Genomic DNA, 19,341 nt, shown 5'->3' on the forward strand with positions numbered 1-19,341 from the left:
GCGCGCGGCGGGCGCGGCGGGGCCGCATCTGCATCGGTCTCCGCCGCCGCTGCGGGGCCGCGAACAAAGAGGAGGAGCCGAGGCGCGAGGTAGGGCGCGGGGAGCCGGCGCGGGCAGACGCTCGCGGCCGAGGAGGCGGTGGTCGGGGCGCCCCTCTCCCCTCCGCGCTGGTCTGTACCCCTGTCCCACCGCCCTCGGGTCCCCGCGGGCCCGGAGCCGGCACGGTGCCGCGGCCTCGCTGCCTTCTCCCGGCAGGAAGCTGCCGGGGCTCCGTGTCGCGGTCTCCCGGGGGCGCAGCCCAGCACTCCCCGCTCTCCCGAAGGCTCGGTCTCTCTGGGGACTCCCGCCTCATCTCTGCGGCGTCCAAGACGTTTCCCGGTGGCATTTTGTGGGGCTGACTTTCGCAACTTAAGGCTTCGAATTTAAGTCCTTGAAAACTTGCAGCAGTCGTTCGGGGGGATTTATGTCCCCGGCCTGACCCAAAGGGTGGCGGAGAGGAGGCTGTTGAATGAGATCCCCGTTCCGGCCCCCGCAGGGCCGCAGCCGCGGCCCGGGACCCTCCCTCCCCTGCCGCCGGTCGGCGACACCTGGCTCCGGGGTGTGTCTGCGGCCGCCGCGCCTCCCTGCGGGTCGGGGGTACCTGTGCTTGGCGGCGGGGGAGAGGGGCGCAGCCCTGGGGCTCCCCGCTCCCCGACTCTGTCAAGAACAGCTGTTAATGCTTCCATCAAAATCTCGTTCCCCCCTCTCTCCGAGGCATTCCCATTCGCGTTTATTTCGGAGGTAGGGGAGAGCGGCGCAGGCACTGCTCTAAATGCTTTTTCCTGAATGGCCCCGTTTTCATGTTACGCTCGCAGTTTTCAGCCCAGCATTCCATTGTCAAATTCTTTTGGCGAGAATTTTGCCGGATTTTTCTGAATGGGGTTAGAATGTTCAGAAATCCCGTTTCAGAGTGTGTCAACGACTGTCCTGACGGGTGCTTTTCTAGTTGAGCTGCTTTCAAGCAGATCTTTAGTTGTGCCCTTCAGGATTGTCAACCTTCGGCTCATTTTGGGTAGGCGAGATTGAACAGTTCTATTTTTAAGACCAAGGAAGAAACATATGTATCTAATATTGGGATCATTTACCACAACTGATCACATGAGGCATGGTTTCTTGAACACTAAAGTGGCTTAAAGATCGGGAAGTTCGTTGGATTTAAAAATACTTTCAGGTAGAGGAAACTTTCAGTTGCTTCTGTTCAGCTTCTCATATGAGTTGAGGAGGACTTTATTAAGGCAGCCAGTATCACTTTGAGAGACGAAGACGTTAATGTTTTTTTATTGCGTTTCATAAATCCCATTTTATTACAGGAATCCCATATAGTGCTTGATAGCTCTTTCTGCACAGTCAACTCCTAGATATCTTTAGGGATTCATTTTGAATTGTTTAAAAAGCCTACTTTGTTTTTAATTGTTGACTTTGGAGTTCAGGAACCACATTCCAAAGCAGAGCTGCACTACTCAGAGGAAGCAGTTTTGTGTACTTTATTAGTCCTCGGCCCCTCCGTGAAACTTTCCTCCAAATAATAATACTAATTTTCTGTCTTCTCTCCCCCCCCCCCCATTATTCCAGAGCAAAGTCTGAAATGGATGTTACATGAATCCCTTTAAGGGATGAGCTCAGCTATGAACATTTCTGAGGCTTTTTCTCAGTAAACTAGATAAAGATGGATGAATCTGCCTTGCTGGATCTTCTGGAGTGCCCTGTGTGTCTGGAGCGGCTGGATGCTTCTGCAAAGGTCTTGCCTTGCCAGCACACGTTTTGCAAACGGTGTTTGCTGGGGATTGTAGGTTCCCGGAATGAACTCAGATGTCCTGAGTGCAGGACTCTGGTTGGCTCTGGCGTTGAGGAGCTTCCGAGTAACATCCTGCTGGTCAGACTTTTGGACGGCATCAAGCAGAGGCCCTGGAAACCCGGCCCTGGTGGGGGCAGTGGGACGAACTGCACAAACGCATTAAGGGCTCAGAGCAGCACTGTGGCTAATTGTAGCTCAAAAGATTTGCAGAGCTCCCAGGGTGGACAGCAGCCGCGGGTGCAAGCCTGGAGCCCCCCGGTGAGGGTGAGTAGCCTGCTGAAGCCTTTGGTGAATCAAGGTGGTGACAACTACATTTTCTTTCTTTATGCTTTAGCTTGATATTTGCTACATCAGATCATTGCTAAAAAAGCCACACTTCATGGAACAGATAGGAAATTGCCTTGGGATTTTTTTTTTCCCTTTTGGAATGAGAGTGGATATAGATAACAGATTTTTGTTTTTTAAATTCTCTCCAGATCCTTGCTATTATCTTTTAAGATAAATTTTGGGAAAAAGGTAGCAATTATTCACTGAAACCTAAAACAAAGCAGCTTCTTGGTGTTCATTTTAAAATGGAAATTTGGTATGATTTTCCCTTTTTCACGGAGTTGGGGGAGCCATAATTATGTATGTATGTATGTATGCATGTATATGATATATGTTATAAATACGTGTGTGGGTGAATCATAAGTAGGAAATTAAACCTTAATTTGAATGTTGCATTGGGCCATTTGAGCCATTCTTTTGGTTTTATGAATGCACAGCACAGAATTTACTGGTTGGAGGAATTCTTAACAAATCATGGCCACAGGTAGCAGAGTTTCGTTGCTGTAGCAACGAAATGTCATTTAGGACTACTGTGTAACAGAGAATCTAGCTTTATGTTGGATTTCATAGGGAGTGAAAAGAAATGTTTCCATCAAAATGATTTTTCTTGGGGTTTTGGGTTTGGGCTGAAATAATTTTAAATGAAAGTAAATATTTGGACAGTTACCACCTTTTAAATTCCTAGAATGTAAGGTATTCTGAATAAATCTGTATTATGTTATGGGTAATGGTATTCCAGTAAGATATGTTTTTCTCATTTTTTGTAAAATAAAAAGTAGGGGCGTTGGATAATTAAAACAATTTCATTTTTGTTGGAAGAAACAATTCTGATGATTGGCCTGATAAAATATATTTTTAAAGAACAGTTAATTTGGATAAGAATATTTTATTTTTCTTACATATTCATGGTAATCACTCAAAACTGACTTCTCTTATTCAGTGTTGAAACAGCCTATTGGGATGGTATTCAGATGTGAATATCAGACAGCTATAACCATTCACTCACTTCCTTCTCAAGCTCATCTTTTAAAATGATACGAAGTATATCATTAGATGTAAAATAGGAAAGTATTTTAATTACTAGGAAACAGTTTCATTTCTAGGCTATCAAGCTTCTTTTGATTTATATTTAGTTTTATTTTTTTTTGAAGCTAGTGAGAACTTTGGGTTAGAAGACCTTGTGTGAACTTTGTCTGCTTATAGCACTTTTCTTAGATTTCCTTTGTTTTATGGACTTTAACTATTTTATGGAGTTTACTGGTACGTTTATTAGTGTATATGGTTATTAATATTTTAGCCTCAGAACCAGAACACCTGACCCAGGTCTGCTGAGCTTAATGAGGGAGTAGATTTGCTGCTTTTGGAGAGATTTTGTTTCCTTGTTAATTGGACTGGAGAGATTGTAGCTTCTGGCTGTGAGTGGAAGTATCTGAGCTGTTGATGCATTGCCTTACCTGTTGTGAGGAATGCAATGAATGTTTGATTACTGATAAAAAGGAATTTTAAAAAAGGGCTCAAGCATTTAACATCCTTTGAATTTTAGGTTTTCTTTCTAGTATAGTTCAGCTGCTAAACTTCCCAAATTGAGCTTCACTTTTCTTGGGTAAATTGTTTTGAGATTTTGATGATGTTACTGTTGTTTTCCTGGCTTCTACGATTTCCTGCTTCATGTTTCTTCTTTAGGATGAGGAAAATTATTCACCAAGAAGCCCTGCTCAACTTGAGCCTTATAACCCGGCTAAAATAGTTGGAGTCCACAAAACAGGATAATATCTGTTACGTTAGGGAGCAAGGAGGCACAGAAAGTAGGGGACAGAACAAGAAACAAAATTATTCTGTAATCTGGGTTCATGCAATTGTTGCAGTTCTTATAAAAAGAACAGTTTTATTTTTCTAGTCTAAAATAATTTCTCATTAGCAGTTACTGGTACCTTTTGTTTTCAAGTATTCAAAAGAACCAGGGCTGCATAAATAGTCCAAGTACCCGAAAGATAAATACATCTCAGAAAATACCCCTTTTAAAAAAGAAATCAGTAACGTACAGACATGTGGAGGTTGTAATGCACTCCTTGGGACACTTTCCTGAGGTGAGTGACCATAATAAATCCCAAACAAGCCTTCTCCTCTCTTAGATGTTCTGACACAACCGAGCGGTGCATGAGCCTGTTTCCACATGTTGCACAAAGCTGAAAGTGATAACATGTGGAATGTTGCTTCAGTTTATTAGTTATGTTCTATGTTCCGTTAGATTGTGACCATGTGGCTTCCTCATGTGTTTAGCCGAGGTAGATTTAGTGTTATCAGCTGATATGAACATTTCCAATGTGTGACACAGATCTTGTTCCCAGAATTTTAGTGTTTCCTGCCTAATATGAAGAAGAAAATGAAAAAGTGTTGAGTTGGAGTCACCATGGGAATCTGTCAGTTCTTTAGCCCGAGTAGAGAATTTTTTGTTGGTTTTAGGCCAAAGTCAAGCAGCGGAATGAGCCACAGGGAAAGGGTGACTGCAGATATCTGTTCAAATGGACTGAAAAATACCTGCAGAAGAGAAATAATATGTAAATACATGTATATGGAAAATTACATATGGAAAACATGTTTAAGTAATTTCTGCAGAATTATGACATAATAGAACAGATTTCTGCTTTCTGTGTGTGGTTCCATTTGTTCAAGATCTATTAATTCTGTGCACCTTTCTGTCTAGGAATTACTACTTAATAATTTCACACTGTCACTATTTCAAAGCAAATCTGTTCAATAAAAATAGATCACATAACCACTGATTTATACTAATTTACACTTCACTTACTCTTTTCTTTAGCTAACAAATATTTATCGAGCACTTACTGTGTTCCAGGCACTGGTCTGGCTGCTCAGTAGAAAATGGAGATACAGATTTTGCTTAGGAATTTATGAGTATGTGTCAATCTTGTGGGAGAGACATGCATTGATAACATAGTAACATGCAAGTATGGAATTAAACTTGGTGAGTGTTATGACAAAGTGAGGGGAGAGGCTAGGAGAAGGGTCTGTGTTTAGTGTCAGGGTAAATTGTGTGTGTGTGTGTGTGTGTGTGTGTGTGTGAGAGAGAGAGAGAGAGAGAGAGAGATCTTAAAAAGCTTCCTTGAGGAAGAGGCATTTGAGCTAAGATCTTGAGGACAAAATGATATTAATTAGTTGCGAGAGGGCTGGACAGGTGAAGAGGGGTGGGGAAGAGTATTCCAGTGTCCTTGATCTACAGCCCACTGTATGACTCCTGGGAGGAACCAATGTAAGGTGAGTGTGCACTGAGCAAGGGACAGGGATAGTGACCTGAGATGAGGCCTCAGGTAGAGTAATGTATAAAGGCATCAAGAGGCACCACAGGCCAAATGGCATGAAGGACCAGATAAGTAGTATAGCTAGTAAGTTGCTCTGCATGTGAGATTAGGAAAACGAATCATTAGGACTGAGATGGTCATCAGGGCTCAGAACAGAAATGGGAGCTTGGTGTCAAAGGACTGAGAGAGAAGAAAGGTAAGGAATTCTAGATTTGGGGGAAGCAGGTGAAAGTTCCTTCTGCCCATGTGGAGTATGCTTCCGTTTTTCCATAGCTGCACTCAGCTCCTTTCTCTCCCTTTTTCTATTGTTGACTGTTATGGGCTGAATTGTGTCCCTTCCAAGTTCATAAGATGAAGTCCTATCCCCTAATACCTCAGAATGTTACTGTGTTGGGAAATAGCAACTTTAAGGAGGTAATTAAGGTCAAATGAGCGCATCCTAATAAAGCCAACTATGGGTGGGCCCTAATCCATAATATGACTGTTATTCTTTTTTTTTAATGTTTATTTATTTTTGAGAGAGAGAGGACAGAGTGCAGGTGGAGGGACCGAGAGAGATGGAGACATAGAATCCAAAGCAGGCTCCAGGCTCTGAGCTGTTAGCACAGAGCCTACTATGGGGCTCAAGCTCACGAACCATGAGATCATGACCTGAGCTGAAGTTGGTCACTTAACCGTCAAAGCCACCTAGGTACTCCCTTTAAAAAAAATTTTTTTTTAATGTTTACTGGTATTCTTAAGAGGCGATTAGGACACGGAGGGAGACAGAGGAAGACCATGTGAAGCCACACAAAGAAAATGGGTATCTACAAGCTAAGGAGACAGGCTTGCAGAAGAATCCAGTCCTGCTGACACCTTGAGCTTTAGTCTTCTAGCCTCCAGAATGAGGAAATAAGTGTCTGTCATTAAAGCCAGCCGATCTGTATTACTTTGTTATGGCGGCCCTAGCAAACAAATATGCTAACTGTGGATGTAGTTGTAAAGATCAGCCCCTTGAGTGGCCTCGGTCCACTGCTCTTGAGTCCTGGCTTCCCCAAAGACCTGCAGTGGTCTGATCCTTCTGTGCTTCTTACTCCAGAGGTGCAATAACTTTAAGAGGTTGTTTAGTACCTCTGCCCTTCTCAGCTGCACCAGTGGCCTGGCATAGTTTTACAAAACAGAGTTTATGTGACAATAAACTAGATAACACAGAAAGTTTTAGAGTGGAGGGAAGGAAGTGTCACTAGGAGAGAACTATTGCTATTTGCTTATCTCTCAGGTTCTTCTGTGGAGTCTGGAGAGGGTGCTTCTTACTGCACGTCTGAGGCATGACCCAAAGGTGAGGTGGCAGAAAGAGAGTTGAAGGAAGCATAGGGGAAAAAGGAAGACAGTGTGGCTCCAGAAAGAGAACTGAAGGAAGGGTAGGTAGGGGAGAAAGGCGAGACTACAATGTGGCTCCGGCTAGGGTCTGAGAAGCTGGTGCTCTGAATTGCCTCATGGGTCATCTCTAACCTGCAGTCAGTGAACAGGTACCTGTGGGGAGTGTTTTCCAGCTCCGGTCTAGGCTATGATCTGTCCTAGGACAGAGGTGGCATGGAATGATGCATGTTCCTCTTGAAAAAGAGGTTACATTATGGGGAGGTAAAACACAAGAAACAGCAAACAAGGCAGCATATAGTGAAGCATCGAACTATGGGTTCAGAAATAGAATAAATCTCTGCAATGAAGTTCATGTTTCGTGGCCCCTGGATTAAGTGTCTGATCAAAGGGCAGAGTGAGTGTGGATTAGAGTGGACAGTCTAAGACTGACACAAGAATCCGATGCCTTCAGGTGGTGGATTGGATGAGGAAGACGTTAGGATATTTCTGAATGGCTGAGTTAAAACAGAAAAATGAGTTTGTTTTTGCCAAACAATGTGTGTTGCATACATTACTGATCATTTTATTTATCATTTCGTTCTTGATTCCTGCTTCAGTCCTCCTGCTCATCCTGTTCCTGACTTGACTTTATTCCTGAGTTAGGCTCAGGTTTGGGACTGGGTTAGAAGGCAGGGAGGGAGAGGGAGTCTGCAGTGCATTCTGATTGGTAATTAAAGAAAGAAATGCTTATTGAGCTTTTAAAAAAAGTATCACATAAACTATCAAGTGACCATTATTATGTAAATCTCACAACAACACTCTGAGGTTAGTCTATTATTAGTCTTTGGCACCCCTGGGTGGCTCAGTTGGTTGAGTGTCTGACTTTGACTCAGGTCAGGAACTCTTGGTTCTTGGGTTTGAGCCCTGTTGTGAGCTCTCTGCTGGCAACTCAGAGCCTGGAGCCTGCTTCAGATTCTGTGTCTCCCTCTCTCTCTGCCCCTCCCCTGCTTGTTCTCGCTCTCTTTCTCTCTCTGTCTCAAAAACAAATAAAAACTTTAAAAATAAAAATAAAAAATTAGAAAAAAACTTCTTTAAAAAGAATGTGAATTTTGAAGTGAGTTTTGGTGGTAAAACAAAAAGCTCAACAATGTAGATGTATAATGTTATGAGATGTGTATATTAGTCCACATATCTTCATATACAATTATACATGTGTGCATATTGGTTTTTTTTTTACATAAATGGAATTTCAATGCTTTGTATATTTGGTGACTTGATAGTTCATTTAATTTTTCTGGGAAACCTCTTCATATCTGAGCATATCTGTTTGCCTCATTAAAAACACTGCACCTCTTTACTGCAGGTTAGTATGCACGCAGAGAAGTGCCCCTGTGTCAAGCAAGCAACTCATTGAATTATCATGCTTCGTTCTTTGTAAATGACTAGTATTTTCTCCCTATTTTAAAAATTAAGGTAATACATCTTCATAATAAAAAACTTAATGGTAGAAAAGGATGTAAAGGGGCCGCCCGGGTGGCTCCGTCGGTTAAGCGGCCAACTTTGGCTCAAGTCATGATCTCATGGTTCGTGAGTTTGAGCCCCATGTCGGGCTCTGCTGGCAGCTCAGAGCCTGGAGCCTGCTTCAGAGTCGGTTTCTCCTTCTCTCTTTGCCCCTCCCCCACTCACACTCTGTCTCTCAAAAATAAACATTAAAAAAAAAAGGATGTAAAGGAGACAATCAAAGTTTCTAATGTGTCTACTCTTAATCTCCAGGAATGACCACTGTGAAGAGGTTGTGTGTGTGTGTGTGTGTGTGTGTGTGTGTGTGTGTTTTCCCAGAAAAAAAAATAATAGAAATAGGATCACATTATATGTGCTATTCTGCTTTTTGGGGTTTTCTGTTTAATGACATATCTTTCATAACTTTCCATGTCTACACTCATTGATGTATGGTATAAGAAGGCATTATGTACTCTCATTCTCATTTTATGGCTATGGAAAGGATGGCTGTAAGAGGCTGAATAACTTGTTCTAGGTCTCCTAGTTCAAAAGTGATGGAGACAAGGTTCCACCTTAGGCCTGTCTGATCCCAGGAGCTTCCTTTCCTTACCCACCCTACTTAAGTGACAACCATTCATTCTTCCTGGATCCTGGTGGCGGCTTATAACAGGGAAAGCTTTGAAGTGGAGGTTTTTGTCTCCTTACTGTTCTTTTCAGTGACGGCAGACCAGGAAACTAGACCATTAGCTTGATGCACTGGAGGAGTGTGGTTTGGAGGTCAGAGGTTGTGGCCTCTCGTTCCTACACTGCCATCAACCAGCTGTTTGGCTTCTCTGGGCTTTATTTCTTCAGCACAGGACCACACAACCTTAGATCCTTAAGCTCCATGCAGGGAGTCGGTGGACAAGAATTGCTGAGTTTGGTTCATCTTACACTTTTCAGAACGCTTTGTAGTGTCTGGCACTCAAAACGAGATTTGTTGAATCAATGTTTTTAGTTTTCTAGGGCTGCTATAGCAAAGTGCCCCAAACTGGGTGGCTTAGAACAAGAGAAGTTTATTTTCATACAATTCTGGAGGCCAGAGTGTGAAATCAGGGTATTGGAAGAGCCATGCACTTTCTGAACCTTTCGGGGAAGAATCCTTCCTTGCCTCTTCCTGATTTCCAGCGGTTCTGGCAGCCCTGGTGTTACTTGGCTTAAAAATACATCACTCTAGTCTCTGCCTCCATCTTCACATTTCTTCCCTGTGTGTCTGTGTCCAGATTTCTCTCTTTTTATGAGGACACCAGTCTTTGGATTAGGGCCTATTCTAAGCTAGTATGACCTCACTTAACTTGATTAAATCAGCTGGGCTCTATTTCCAAATAAGGTCATCTTCACAGGTGCTGGGGGTTAAAACTTGAACATATCTTTTTAAGGGACTTAATTCAATCCATAATAGAATGAATGGATGAATGAATGAATGAATGATTGAGTGATGTGAATTCAAGTCGTCTTCTAAGGATTCTTAGCTGTCCATTCTCTAAACAGTGTATTTATACTTAACCCCTTTCCTTGTGCTTTCTCCTCGGTCATCTGTAAAAACAGGTTAAAACTTTCTCTACTTATTAATAAGTTGCTTTGTGGATAAATGCAAGAATTTATGTGCAAAAATTTTGAAAATTATAAAGTCACTGTGAATGGATGTATTATTAGTATTGTTACTATAAAAATTATCAGGGAATGTAACTCCTCACAGGGAATGTAACTCCATTTCTATTTGGGGTGACAGGAACCAAATAATTGAGAAGAAATTGAAAAGATCACAAAGTGGATGTAGAACTACACAAAATGAGGACATGAGCTCAGTTATTTTGGTCCTTTACCTGTGAGAAAAATACTTAATGAATGTTCATTTTGTTTGCTACTGCTTGGAGTTTCTTTCCCCAGTTTCTCCATTTTTATTACTTCCCTCACCCCTTGTTTCTCCTGTGGGTGACTGAAAGAGAGGAAGAGAAGGAGAGATTATTCTGTTGTTGCTGGCTGGACAGGGAAAGGAAGGACAATGAGAGAAAGCCTACTTTTGCTTTAGTCACAAGCCCTTGCTGTTCTCCTTGTCTCTGAAAAGCCCCGCCTTTGTTGCTGGTTCTCTGGCTTCAGCCTCTCCACCCTCTCTTCTCCCGCCCCCCAGCTCCAGCATCTGCTGGTATGGAATTTCTCTAGTTTGGTCACTCTTCTGCCTTCTAGCCACCTTGCATTGTCCTTTTGTACAACCATGGTCTGCATTTTCCAAGTGGTTAGGAAGAGGGGAATGGAAGAAATGGTGGAGGTTAAACATAGGTACAAAAAATGTGGGGACAGTCTGTCATTTCTGACCTTGACTTCATCATTCCAGGAGTCCCTCGCTCTGCTTTGCATGCCTCCATTCCTTAACTCTCCTTCTCTGCCCCTAAGAATGCCTGCTTTTCCCCACCACAGTCAGGCACTTTATTTTTTTAATCCATACCCTCTCCAGTCCATTGTATTAGTATATTAAATTTTTTTAACATTTATTTATTTTTGAGAGAGAGAGAGAATGCTAGTGGGGAAGCAGCAGAAGAGAGGGAGACAATGAAGAATTCAAAGCAGGCTCCAGGCTCTGAGCTGTCAGCACAGAGTGCCACACAGGCCTGGAACTTAGGAACTGCGACATCATGACCTGAGCCGAAGGCTCATGACCCGAGTCGGAGGCTTAACCGATTGAGCCACCCCTTCATTCTATTAATATGGTTTAATCTAACCTAAGACAAAACATGAAAAAAGCCTATTTTACTTTAAGGTAAAAAGACAAATGACTTTGTAATTCACTTTCTAGAAGGATTCTTTATGAGTTTCCACCATAGTAGAGCAACATAGTATGCATAGTACAGTATAGTGAGAATACTTGTGATAGAAATATTATATATGGCAACAGAGTAGTGAGGCACTCAGATGTCACATCAGACATCAAGTCAGGCAAGCCTCTTTTACACAGCAACAGAGTGTAGTGAGGTGTACTTGTGATAGAAATATTACACTTGGCAACAGATTTGCTATTGAGGCCCCCTCACTGTGGAACCTTACTTAGAACCCTTGGCCTCCCAAAGCTTTTATCCTAAAGGTTGTATACATCTCTCCACTTTTTTATTTTTTAAATTTCAGTGTCTTTTGAAAGTAGTAACCTTAAAGAGAAAAATTCTGAGCCTCAATCACCCTTGCTGTGGTCCTGCAATCCTTGGCAGTAGATGTGCCTGCCAATGCTTAGTCAAGAGATGGCAGCAATTGCTTCATGAATGGTGACATATGGGTAGCTGTAAACATAGCCATTTTAAAGATAAATGTGTGAGTGGGCTCTTCCGGGGTAGCAGAGAAGGGAATGGAGGTGCCATATCAAATGGTTGACAGTAGCAGTGAAGTAGTAGACTGTTTGAGTTGTGAAACATGGGCAAAAGGGAGCAGGAGGAGAATGTGCAAATGAATTTTCACGTTACATTAAATATAGTGCAGAGAGGCAAGGACTGTTGCGTTTGAACATTTTTCTCTTAGCCTGAGGAAATAAAGAAGTCCTTATTTTTTGCAAGGAAAAAATCCTTTTGAAACAATGTATGTTTATTGTTTATAATGTTGCAATCAGTGAATAAACAGGAGTGGGTTTTCATTATTTTAAGATGTAGTGAGTGTTCCTAAACAATGAAGAATATTTATACAGAAGTAAAATTGAAGTTTATTATAGGGTGTTCCATATCTAATTTTAATTTATGTGAAGGATGCCCCTCCTCCGCCCTAAAAATAGAGAAAGAATATCAGTGTGGGATACCAATACCCCTGGCATCTATATAAAATTTTTGGAAGTATGTTTGAAGACTAATATTTAAAAGTTGAACATTTGATTTGTTGTAAGGAGATACAATTCCTATAGAGCTAAAAACATATGCATACTCCTAATTACATAACAGCTTACCTTTTAAAGAGTTTTAAATGTTCTTTAACAAATAGATTAAATTTATATGTAATGAAATTATATTTCAAACATTTTTATTTGCTCAGTTTATTCAAAGTGACATTTAGTTAGAAAAACTCTTAGTTTCTCTGTTGTTAAACTTGTGTTTCAAGTATACTTTTGATGAATTGTTTCTAGGATTTCATATGGCTTTACTTTTTTCTGCCGTAGTTGAACACAGCTAACGAGTTTATTAGGTCTACAGGCTAAATATTTTTGCCGTGTTTTTGCCTAATTATTTTCATTCAGTATTTCATTGTAGATGATGCCATCATGCTGGTATCACTAGTTTCATTTTTTCTCTCTTCATTTTTACAAACAGGTTTAGAATATTAGATGATATTAGAAACCTTAGTTCTGTTGTACAGACAGTGATGTTGCTGACACTGAAGGGTTAATTGAAAGACATGTCGTCATGTGACAACTTGAAATGTTTACATATTCCAAGAAAGTCCAACTCTGATAACAGAAAAGTATTGGGTCTCAGTGTATGAACGTGACCATGTATGCTGTGTGGAAGTTGGGGATCACCTATAGGGTGGCAAGAATGATGGAGACCTGGTTTCTAGTCCTGGCTGTCTGACCGACTTTATACACTGATGATTTCTCTTTTATAGGAAATAGTTTCCTTTTGTAAAATGAGGGCTTGACTGATTATCTGAGTTCCTTTGCTTCCCTGACATTTTAAAAATAATTACACTAGCAAAGGCCCCTTTGACATTGAACTTGAAGAACAAACTGAGGTTGGTGTCTCCATATCATCTTGGTGCAGTGAGGTGAAATGTGCCTCTCACAGTCACCCACAGACACCAGACTCTCATATCCCCTGAGGAGCCCACGCTCTGCCCGCCACCGGAACCTTCAGAGGAACTGTTGGATAATTTGGGAGTTTAGATGTGAGGCAGAGCAGAAAAGCAAGGACAGTTTAGTGAGTCTGACTTGGTATCAAGCTCCAAGGAGGGCTAGTGTTCTTGATTGGGCCTCTTCTCCCTGGAATGATCTACCTGTATTGTGCCTGAATATTATCTTCATGTAGATGTTACACTGCCTAAAATTCTGACAGAGATTGTTCATGTTTTAAAATGGTCTGCTCTTTGGAAGGGTATGGAATCATCTAAACATGTTGCTTTTCCCATTCTTACTGACTTGAGAACACCTGTTCTGATGGGCAGGCTTCTTCATGCTAAAAGGGAGAGATGGAAGAAAGTGAGCTTCTTAGGGGTCAGAAAGGTCTGGATAAAGGGAGTGCATTAAGGGGTTTAAGTGGGGTGACTATGCAGTTTATCTTCTATACTTTTGAGCTTCAAGGGATGCTTTTGATAATTGTGCCGAGTCAACAGGGTTAAACTGGGTCTGTCTGGGGCAAACAAGGCCATACGGTCACCCTAGCTGAGGGCAGTGTGAGTGAGCCCAGGAAATAGAGGAAAGTTTCATCCAGTATGGGGAAGATGCCAATGAATACAGAAGCTCTTTCAAACATTTTCAGGGGAAATGCAAGGGAATTGATTTCTTCCTCTGAATGCTTCTTTCTGTGGGCTCTGTGGTTTTTGCTGGAGAGAAAATGTGATGTAGTAGGAAAGGCAGGGGGTTAGCATTAGGCAGACCTTCCTCTTTTCTGTTATCTGTGTGGCTCGTGGGCACATTAGTTCATTTGCCTAATTTCTTCATTTGTAAAATGATGAAGATCTGGTTTCCAGGATTGTGAGGACTATATGAGATAAAGAATGTTAAATGCCTAGGACCTAGTTAGATATTCAATAAATGTTGGTACCTTCTGGTTTTTTCTCTTTCCAGAAATTAGAACTTTCAATACCTTGTTTTGGTTATATTGTAAATACACTGTGTGCATGTGTGCACGTGCATGCGGGTGTGAGTCATCTGGTAATTTAATTAATCAAGTTTACAAGGTTAATGCCACAGGAGATTAGGTACACAGGCGGATCGTCACTTAGTGACCGCACATGATGCTAAATATATGGTTTAAAGTCCTGGTCCTATCACCAACTGTGGTGTGATGTGCTCCTCTGGGCCTCATTGGTGAGAGGAGATGGTGAGCAACATGGTCCCTCATTCCTTTCTGTTCTTTCGTCCTATAAGAGACCCAGCCAGAGGACTTCATTATATATTAGACCATTTGTGCCTGTTTTCCTTGCCTGCCTGCCTTCTTCCCTTCCTTCATTGTGGATATGGGAAACTAGTAATTCAAATGATTTAAAATACTGATCTTTGATTTTATTCCTTGGTGTAGTATTAAAAAGACTTAGATCTCTAAAACTTCTGTAAGGGAAACTAGATGTGCTTTGTTAGTGCAGTTCTCATTTTTAAAAATTAATGTAAGGAAGGATTTTTATGCCATCATATGGGTCCTTTAATGCCATGTTGGATATAGAATGCATGTGTGTGTTTTATTCCTTTGTGACTGATTTTTACCATTTCCTCCCTTTCCTGCCTCACCGTCCATATAGCATCAAGATTATGTTCCTTAAATAGAAGTTAGTGGTCAGTTTAACCATGTTTTGATTATTTTTATATCTCTTATCTAGAGCAACTGATTGCTGTTTTTATGTGATTAGAGCTATCTCTGTCCAAATAAATGCATTTACGTAACTGATAACTTCAGTTAATTTTGAAATGCCTCAACAGTGAAGAGCCTTGCTGTGCTCCAACTTTCAGCAACTTTGTATATATTTTTTTATGGAGCTTCTATTTATAGTTAAAATATTCACTTCCCGAGTTTGAAGGGTAAAAAAGGACACTGAGTGAACATTTTATGAAATTGGTCATCTACTGTATTTAAAAAGTCTCTTGAAAAGGACATTTCGAAAGCCAGTTGGTAACGTATTCTGGTGCCTTGCAAGCTTCGTAGCCAGGAAGTTCTTTCTTCTGTATCAAATACAAATTCTGTCCTTGCAATTTAATCACATTCTTCTAGTCCCGTCGTCCTTAATGGAAAAGAAGTGCTCCCTTGTACGCTCTCCTTCATAACCTTGCAGGCCATCCTATAGCCCAGCCTCCTCCCTAGCCGTCTTTTATCTGGCCCAGATAACTGCATTTCCTTTACATGCCCTCTTAGGACTCATTTCCTAACATTTAATCATTTTGGATGCTCTCCAGCTTCTGCTCATCTTGCTTGGGTTCAAGTCCAGAATAGCTCTTAGCATTGTAATAAAGTTCTGAGTATGGTCGTTCTGGGGAAGGCTCTCATGTGATCCTCCTAGTGTGCTGCTTGTCTTACTTCCTGAAGCTGTGTGCTTTTAAAAATAACTCACTACATTGCTGATTCATGCTTTGCCTAAACCCTCAGAGTTTCTTTTATATACATTTGTTTTCCTCTTATTTCTTATTTGAGTGGTTAGTTTTTACTACCTTTCTAATTAAACTGCCTCCTGTTGTTTCTATAATCCTTATGGTGGCATCAGCGATTTGCAGGTATCAATGGGAACTGAAAAATGTCCATCCAAAATGCTGTCTCTTTAATAGATCCTTGTATATCGATATTTGCAATTAAACACGTATATAGCCTGTTTATCATATTTATTTTGAGTGTCCTCTGCCCCAATTTGGTTGGTATTTGATTGTTCTCTAAGTAATTGTGTTTTCGTTTTGCCTCTTGCACCAAGTTATGAGTAACTTGAGAGCAGGAACTCTTATGTTGTATATGTCTTTTCTGTCCTTTACTGTTGAAAACTAGATGTTCATTTCAATAAGTATATGTTGATGGGAATGATAGATTCTTTGCATTCCAGAATTCCAAAGTTCATTTGAACACATTCACATCTTCCTGAGAGAGAGTGCCTAACCACATGTATATTTTTGGTGCACTTAATCATCCTCATTTCTCCATTATTTAAGTCCGCAATGAAAGTATTACCCAAATGCTTGGTAAACCCTCATGAAACTTGGCTGTAATTGGATCCTGAATAATAGTTCACTTGAGGGTGGCCCTTGAAACATTTGTGTTGCATCCACTACGGTGGTCTGGAAATCATATTTTCCTAGTTTATTAGAAAGAATGTTCTACCGAATTGAATCAAAAGCCTTACCAAAGTTAAAATATGTCATCTGTTATCTCCTTTCTTCTAGGCACATTATCGTTCTGACAGGAAAATGAAATGGATCTAATAGGAATTAGCTATCCAGTAGTCATGTTGATCTGTACCAAACATCTTGCGATTTCTTTGCTTGCACATCTACTTTAGGAATGCAAATATTACAGGTAATAAAGGCCTCTGTTTTGATGCAGATTATATACAAGTAATTCCTGCGAGATAGGTAATCCTGTGGATGATAGGAAGCACAGGTAATGATGTGGTTTGCAGTAGCACCTCCACATTCTAATTCCCATAAGAGGCAACATGCACATTCAAAATAAAATTAAAATTCTCGAGAATGAAGTGGAGAGGGAGGAAAAAAAGGGCAGTTAGAAGAATAAATTAGCCCCAAGGGACTCTTTCCAATTCCTGAATTATAAACCAGCCAGCTCTGATATGAAACATGACAAGAACTGCAGGCTCTCTAGTTCAGATACCTGCAAAGCTGATTTTCTGTGATTGTTAATGTATCAAATATTTAACCATAAGGCATGGAAATACCTCCAGTTATTATTACTTTTCTCAGGAGACTAAGCTACGTGAAACCTACAAATAAGTAACATTAGATCCACCTAACATTTCATTATAGACGAAAGAGAATGGCATATCTTGAGGAATAGCACGTTATGAAGGCTTGGTAACTTTAGAAATGTGTCACGCTGTGGTTTTTAGGTATGCAGTGAATGAAGAGCTTTGTGTGGAAGGGCTAAGAATGCTATGTGAATACTTATTATGTAAATTTGCGTGTGTTGCTGGGTTTATGTAAGTTTCTTTGTGATCCCAGCTTTATTTCCTGGACTGAGTGGCAAGTTTATTTTTCACATTAACCTGATATGTAAATTTGTCAGCCCCTGCTGGTGGCTTTTTTCTCCTTCTAATTTGGTGGTGTCAGGTCAGTATCTGGGCAGGGGGTACCCATCATTAGCAATTAGCTACTGTCTTGTCTAAGTACAGCCATGCTATAAGCCACCTGGCCCTTCTGCAACTGCGGTTTTTTTTGGACCAGTTTAGGATTTATGTAACGTATCTCTTGTTTAGTGATATATATTGAAATTAAGAATGTATGAAAATAGAGATTGTGTTTAGTGCATGCATGTATCAGTCATTCAGTACACATTTCTTCTCTGTGTCTGGAATGAAGAGTCCCATTTTTTGGCACTCTTACCAGACATGCTGGGATATTAAGCTAAAGAATAGAATAGGTGGGTTAAAGATAGAGACCAAAATTGATTTACAGTTTGATACTTAATATTAGTTTTCTTAGTCAGTTGAGTGTCATTTGACAAGTATGCAGAGTTGCTAATTTTCGGCAGCCATGTACTGGATAATACAGTCTCCACAGGTGGGGAGTAATTAGATCACGACTATATACATCTAGCTTTAGGATGAAAATAGTAGCAATTTTAGTTTGACAGCAAAATCACTTTTGAATGGTCATGACATCATTTTAAGAGCCGATCATATGGATAATGTATATCTGATTCAAGAAAATAAATTCTTCACTATCTGATCTTGAGGGAAAATATGTAGCAAGATGTTTTGTGATCTTAAGTAAAAAATTTGAGTCAACTAATATTTTAGTAACTCTTCTGTCTGTTGCATCTAAGTTAGTGATGAATGAATTCTTTCTGTTGTCAAATAACTCTCTCTGTGTTAATATCATTGTTCGAAAAAGTAAGCTATAAAATATTTCATATGCTGGAAAACGTAACATGCCTTAAAAATGTGAAAATGCCAAGCTTCCTTTTATATACTAAAACATTGGGTTAATTGCCTTTATTTTCTACATCAGACCAAGTTCTTGAGTCCCTGGACAGCATACCAGAGTCCTTATTTCTGTAGATATGCAATTTATTATTTACAGTCTTCAACTGATAACTACACTAATTTGGCACAAACACATAAGATCAAAGGTAATCTGAACAGTATACAGGTTTAATTAATGAATATGCTAAGCTTTTCCATAAGGTTTGAACAAAGAATGGTATCACAAACAATTTTGTTAATAAATAGGGGTTAAAGATTGGAACTGTTTCTGGTAGACTGTGCAGCTCTAAATCATTCAAAAGTAATGAAGCAGTTTTCTGAAACAGATTGTGTTTCCTTACGAAGGAAGCCACCTTTGTTCCATGTCACTGATGCATTCTTTATGGGTGAGGTCACTCTGCATTGCTGATATCTTTTTCCTTTCATAAAAGGGAGATGTGGACCGCTCCCAGTGCATTCCATTTCTCACAGTCCATAAAATAAGGCTTAAATGTACCTGTCCATTAAAAGCTTTTGAAGGACGAAAGCCAACCTCACAGGCTTTGTGAACCATGAATTGACAATAAAAGACAGTATGCTTCTGTTTTTCAAATAGCCTGTTTAAGGACAAAAGAACTATTCACTCCTACACGACTTTCATGTAGTTATAATAAAAGGTAGGAGGATGGTCATCTTGTTTTGTGCATAATTTTAAGGCTGCTTGACTGAGATTATTTGAAACAATAGTTTTCATTTATTCAAACTAATAGTTACTGAGAGGGGTGTGTAGTATAAAATACATAAACATCTTTATGTCTGTTTCCTTAGAATTAAAGAAGTAGCTCCTCAACCCCGACAGAATCTAACAGGTTAAAGCATTTATAGAGTATGAGATTAAGCTTTAACTATTGAAATGGTCTCCTAACGATTCTTCCTCTTCCACCTGTGTCTTCTCCAGTCTTGCATCTCAGTGTAATGTGACACTCTCTTGCTCAAACCTATAGAATGGTTCATTAGACTGAAACAGTATAACTGAGCCATATCTTTTCCTCCACTTTATCTTTTAAGCTTATATATTTTACTTCAGCCGTACAAGTTTTTCTTGCTTTTCATCAAACCACCAAGACCTGGGGCCATTTGTACCTGTTTTTGTGGAGCCTGGAAGGAAGGTCTGCTTTTACCCAGAAT

General features: G+C 40.4%; 1 protein-coding gene across 1 annotated transcript in view; it reads left to right on the top strand.

Moving 5' to 3' along the window:
* Position 1: 1 nt before the first annotated feature.
* SH3RF1 (SH3 domain containing ring finger 1) overlaps positions 2-19,341 on the top strand; it is a 179,283-nt gene continuing 159,943 nt past the window's right edge. The window contains exons 1-2 of the mRNA XM_029938942.1: positions 2-89; positions 1,612-2,098. Of these exons, the coding sequence (XP_029794802.1) occupies positions 1,706-2,098 (393 nt within the window). The 5' untranslated portion in view covers positions 2-89; positions 1,612-1,705. The remainder of the gene's footprint in view (positions 90-1,611; positions 2,099-19,341) is intronic.

Source organism: Suricata suricatta, chromosome 1 (assembly GCF_006229205.1).
Source record: "Suricata suricatta isolate VVHF042 chromosome 1, meerkat_22Aug2017_6uvM2_HiC, whole genome shotgun sequence".
NCBI lineage: Eukaryota > Metazoa > Chordata > Mammalia > Carnivora > Herpestidae > Suricata > Suricata suricatta.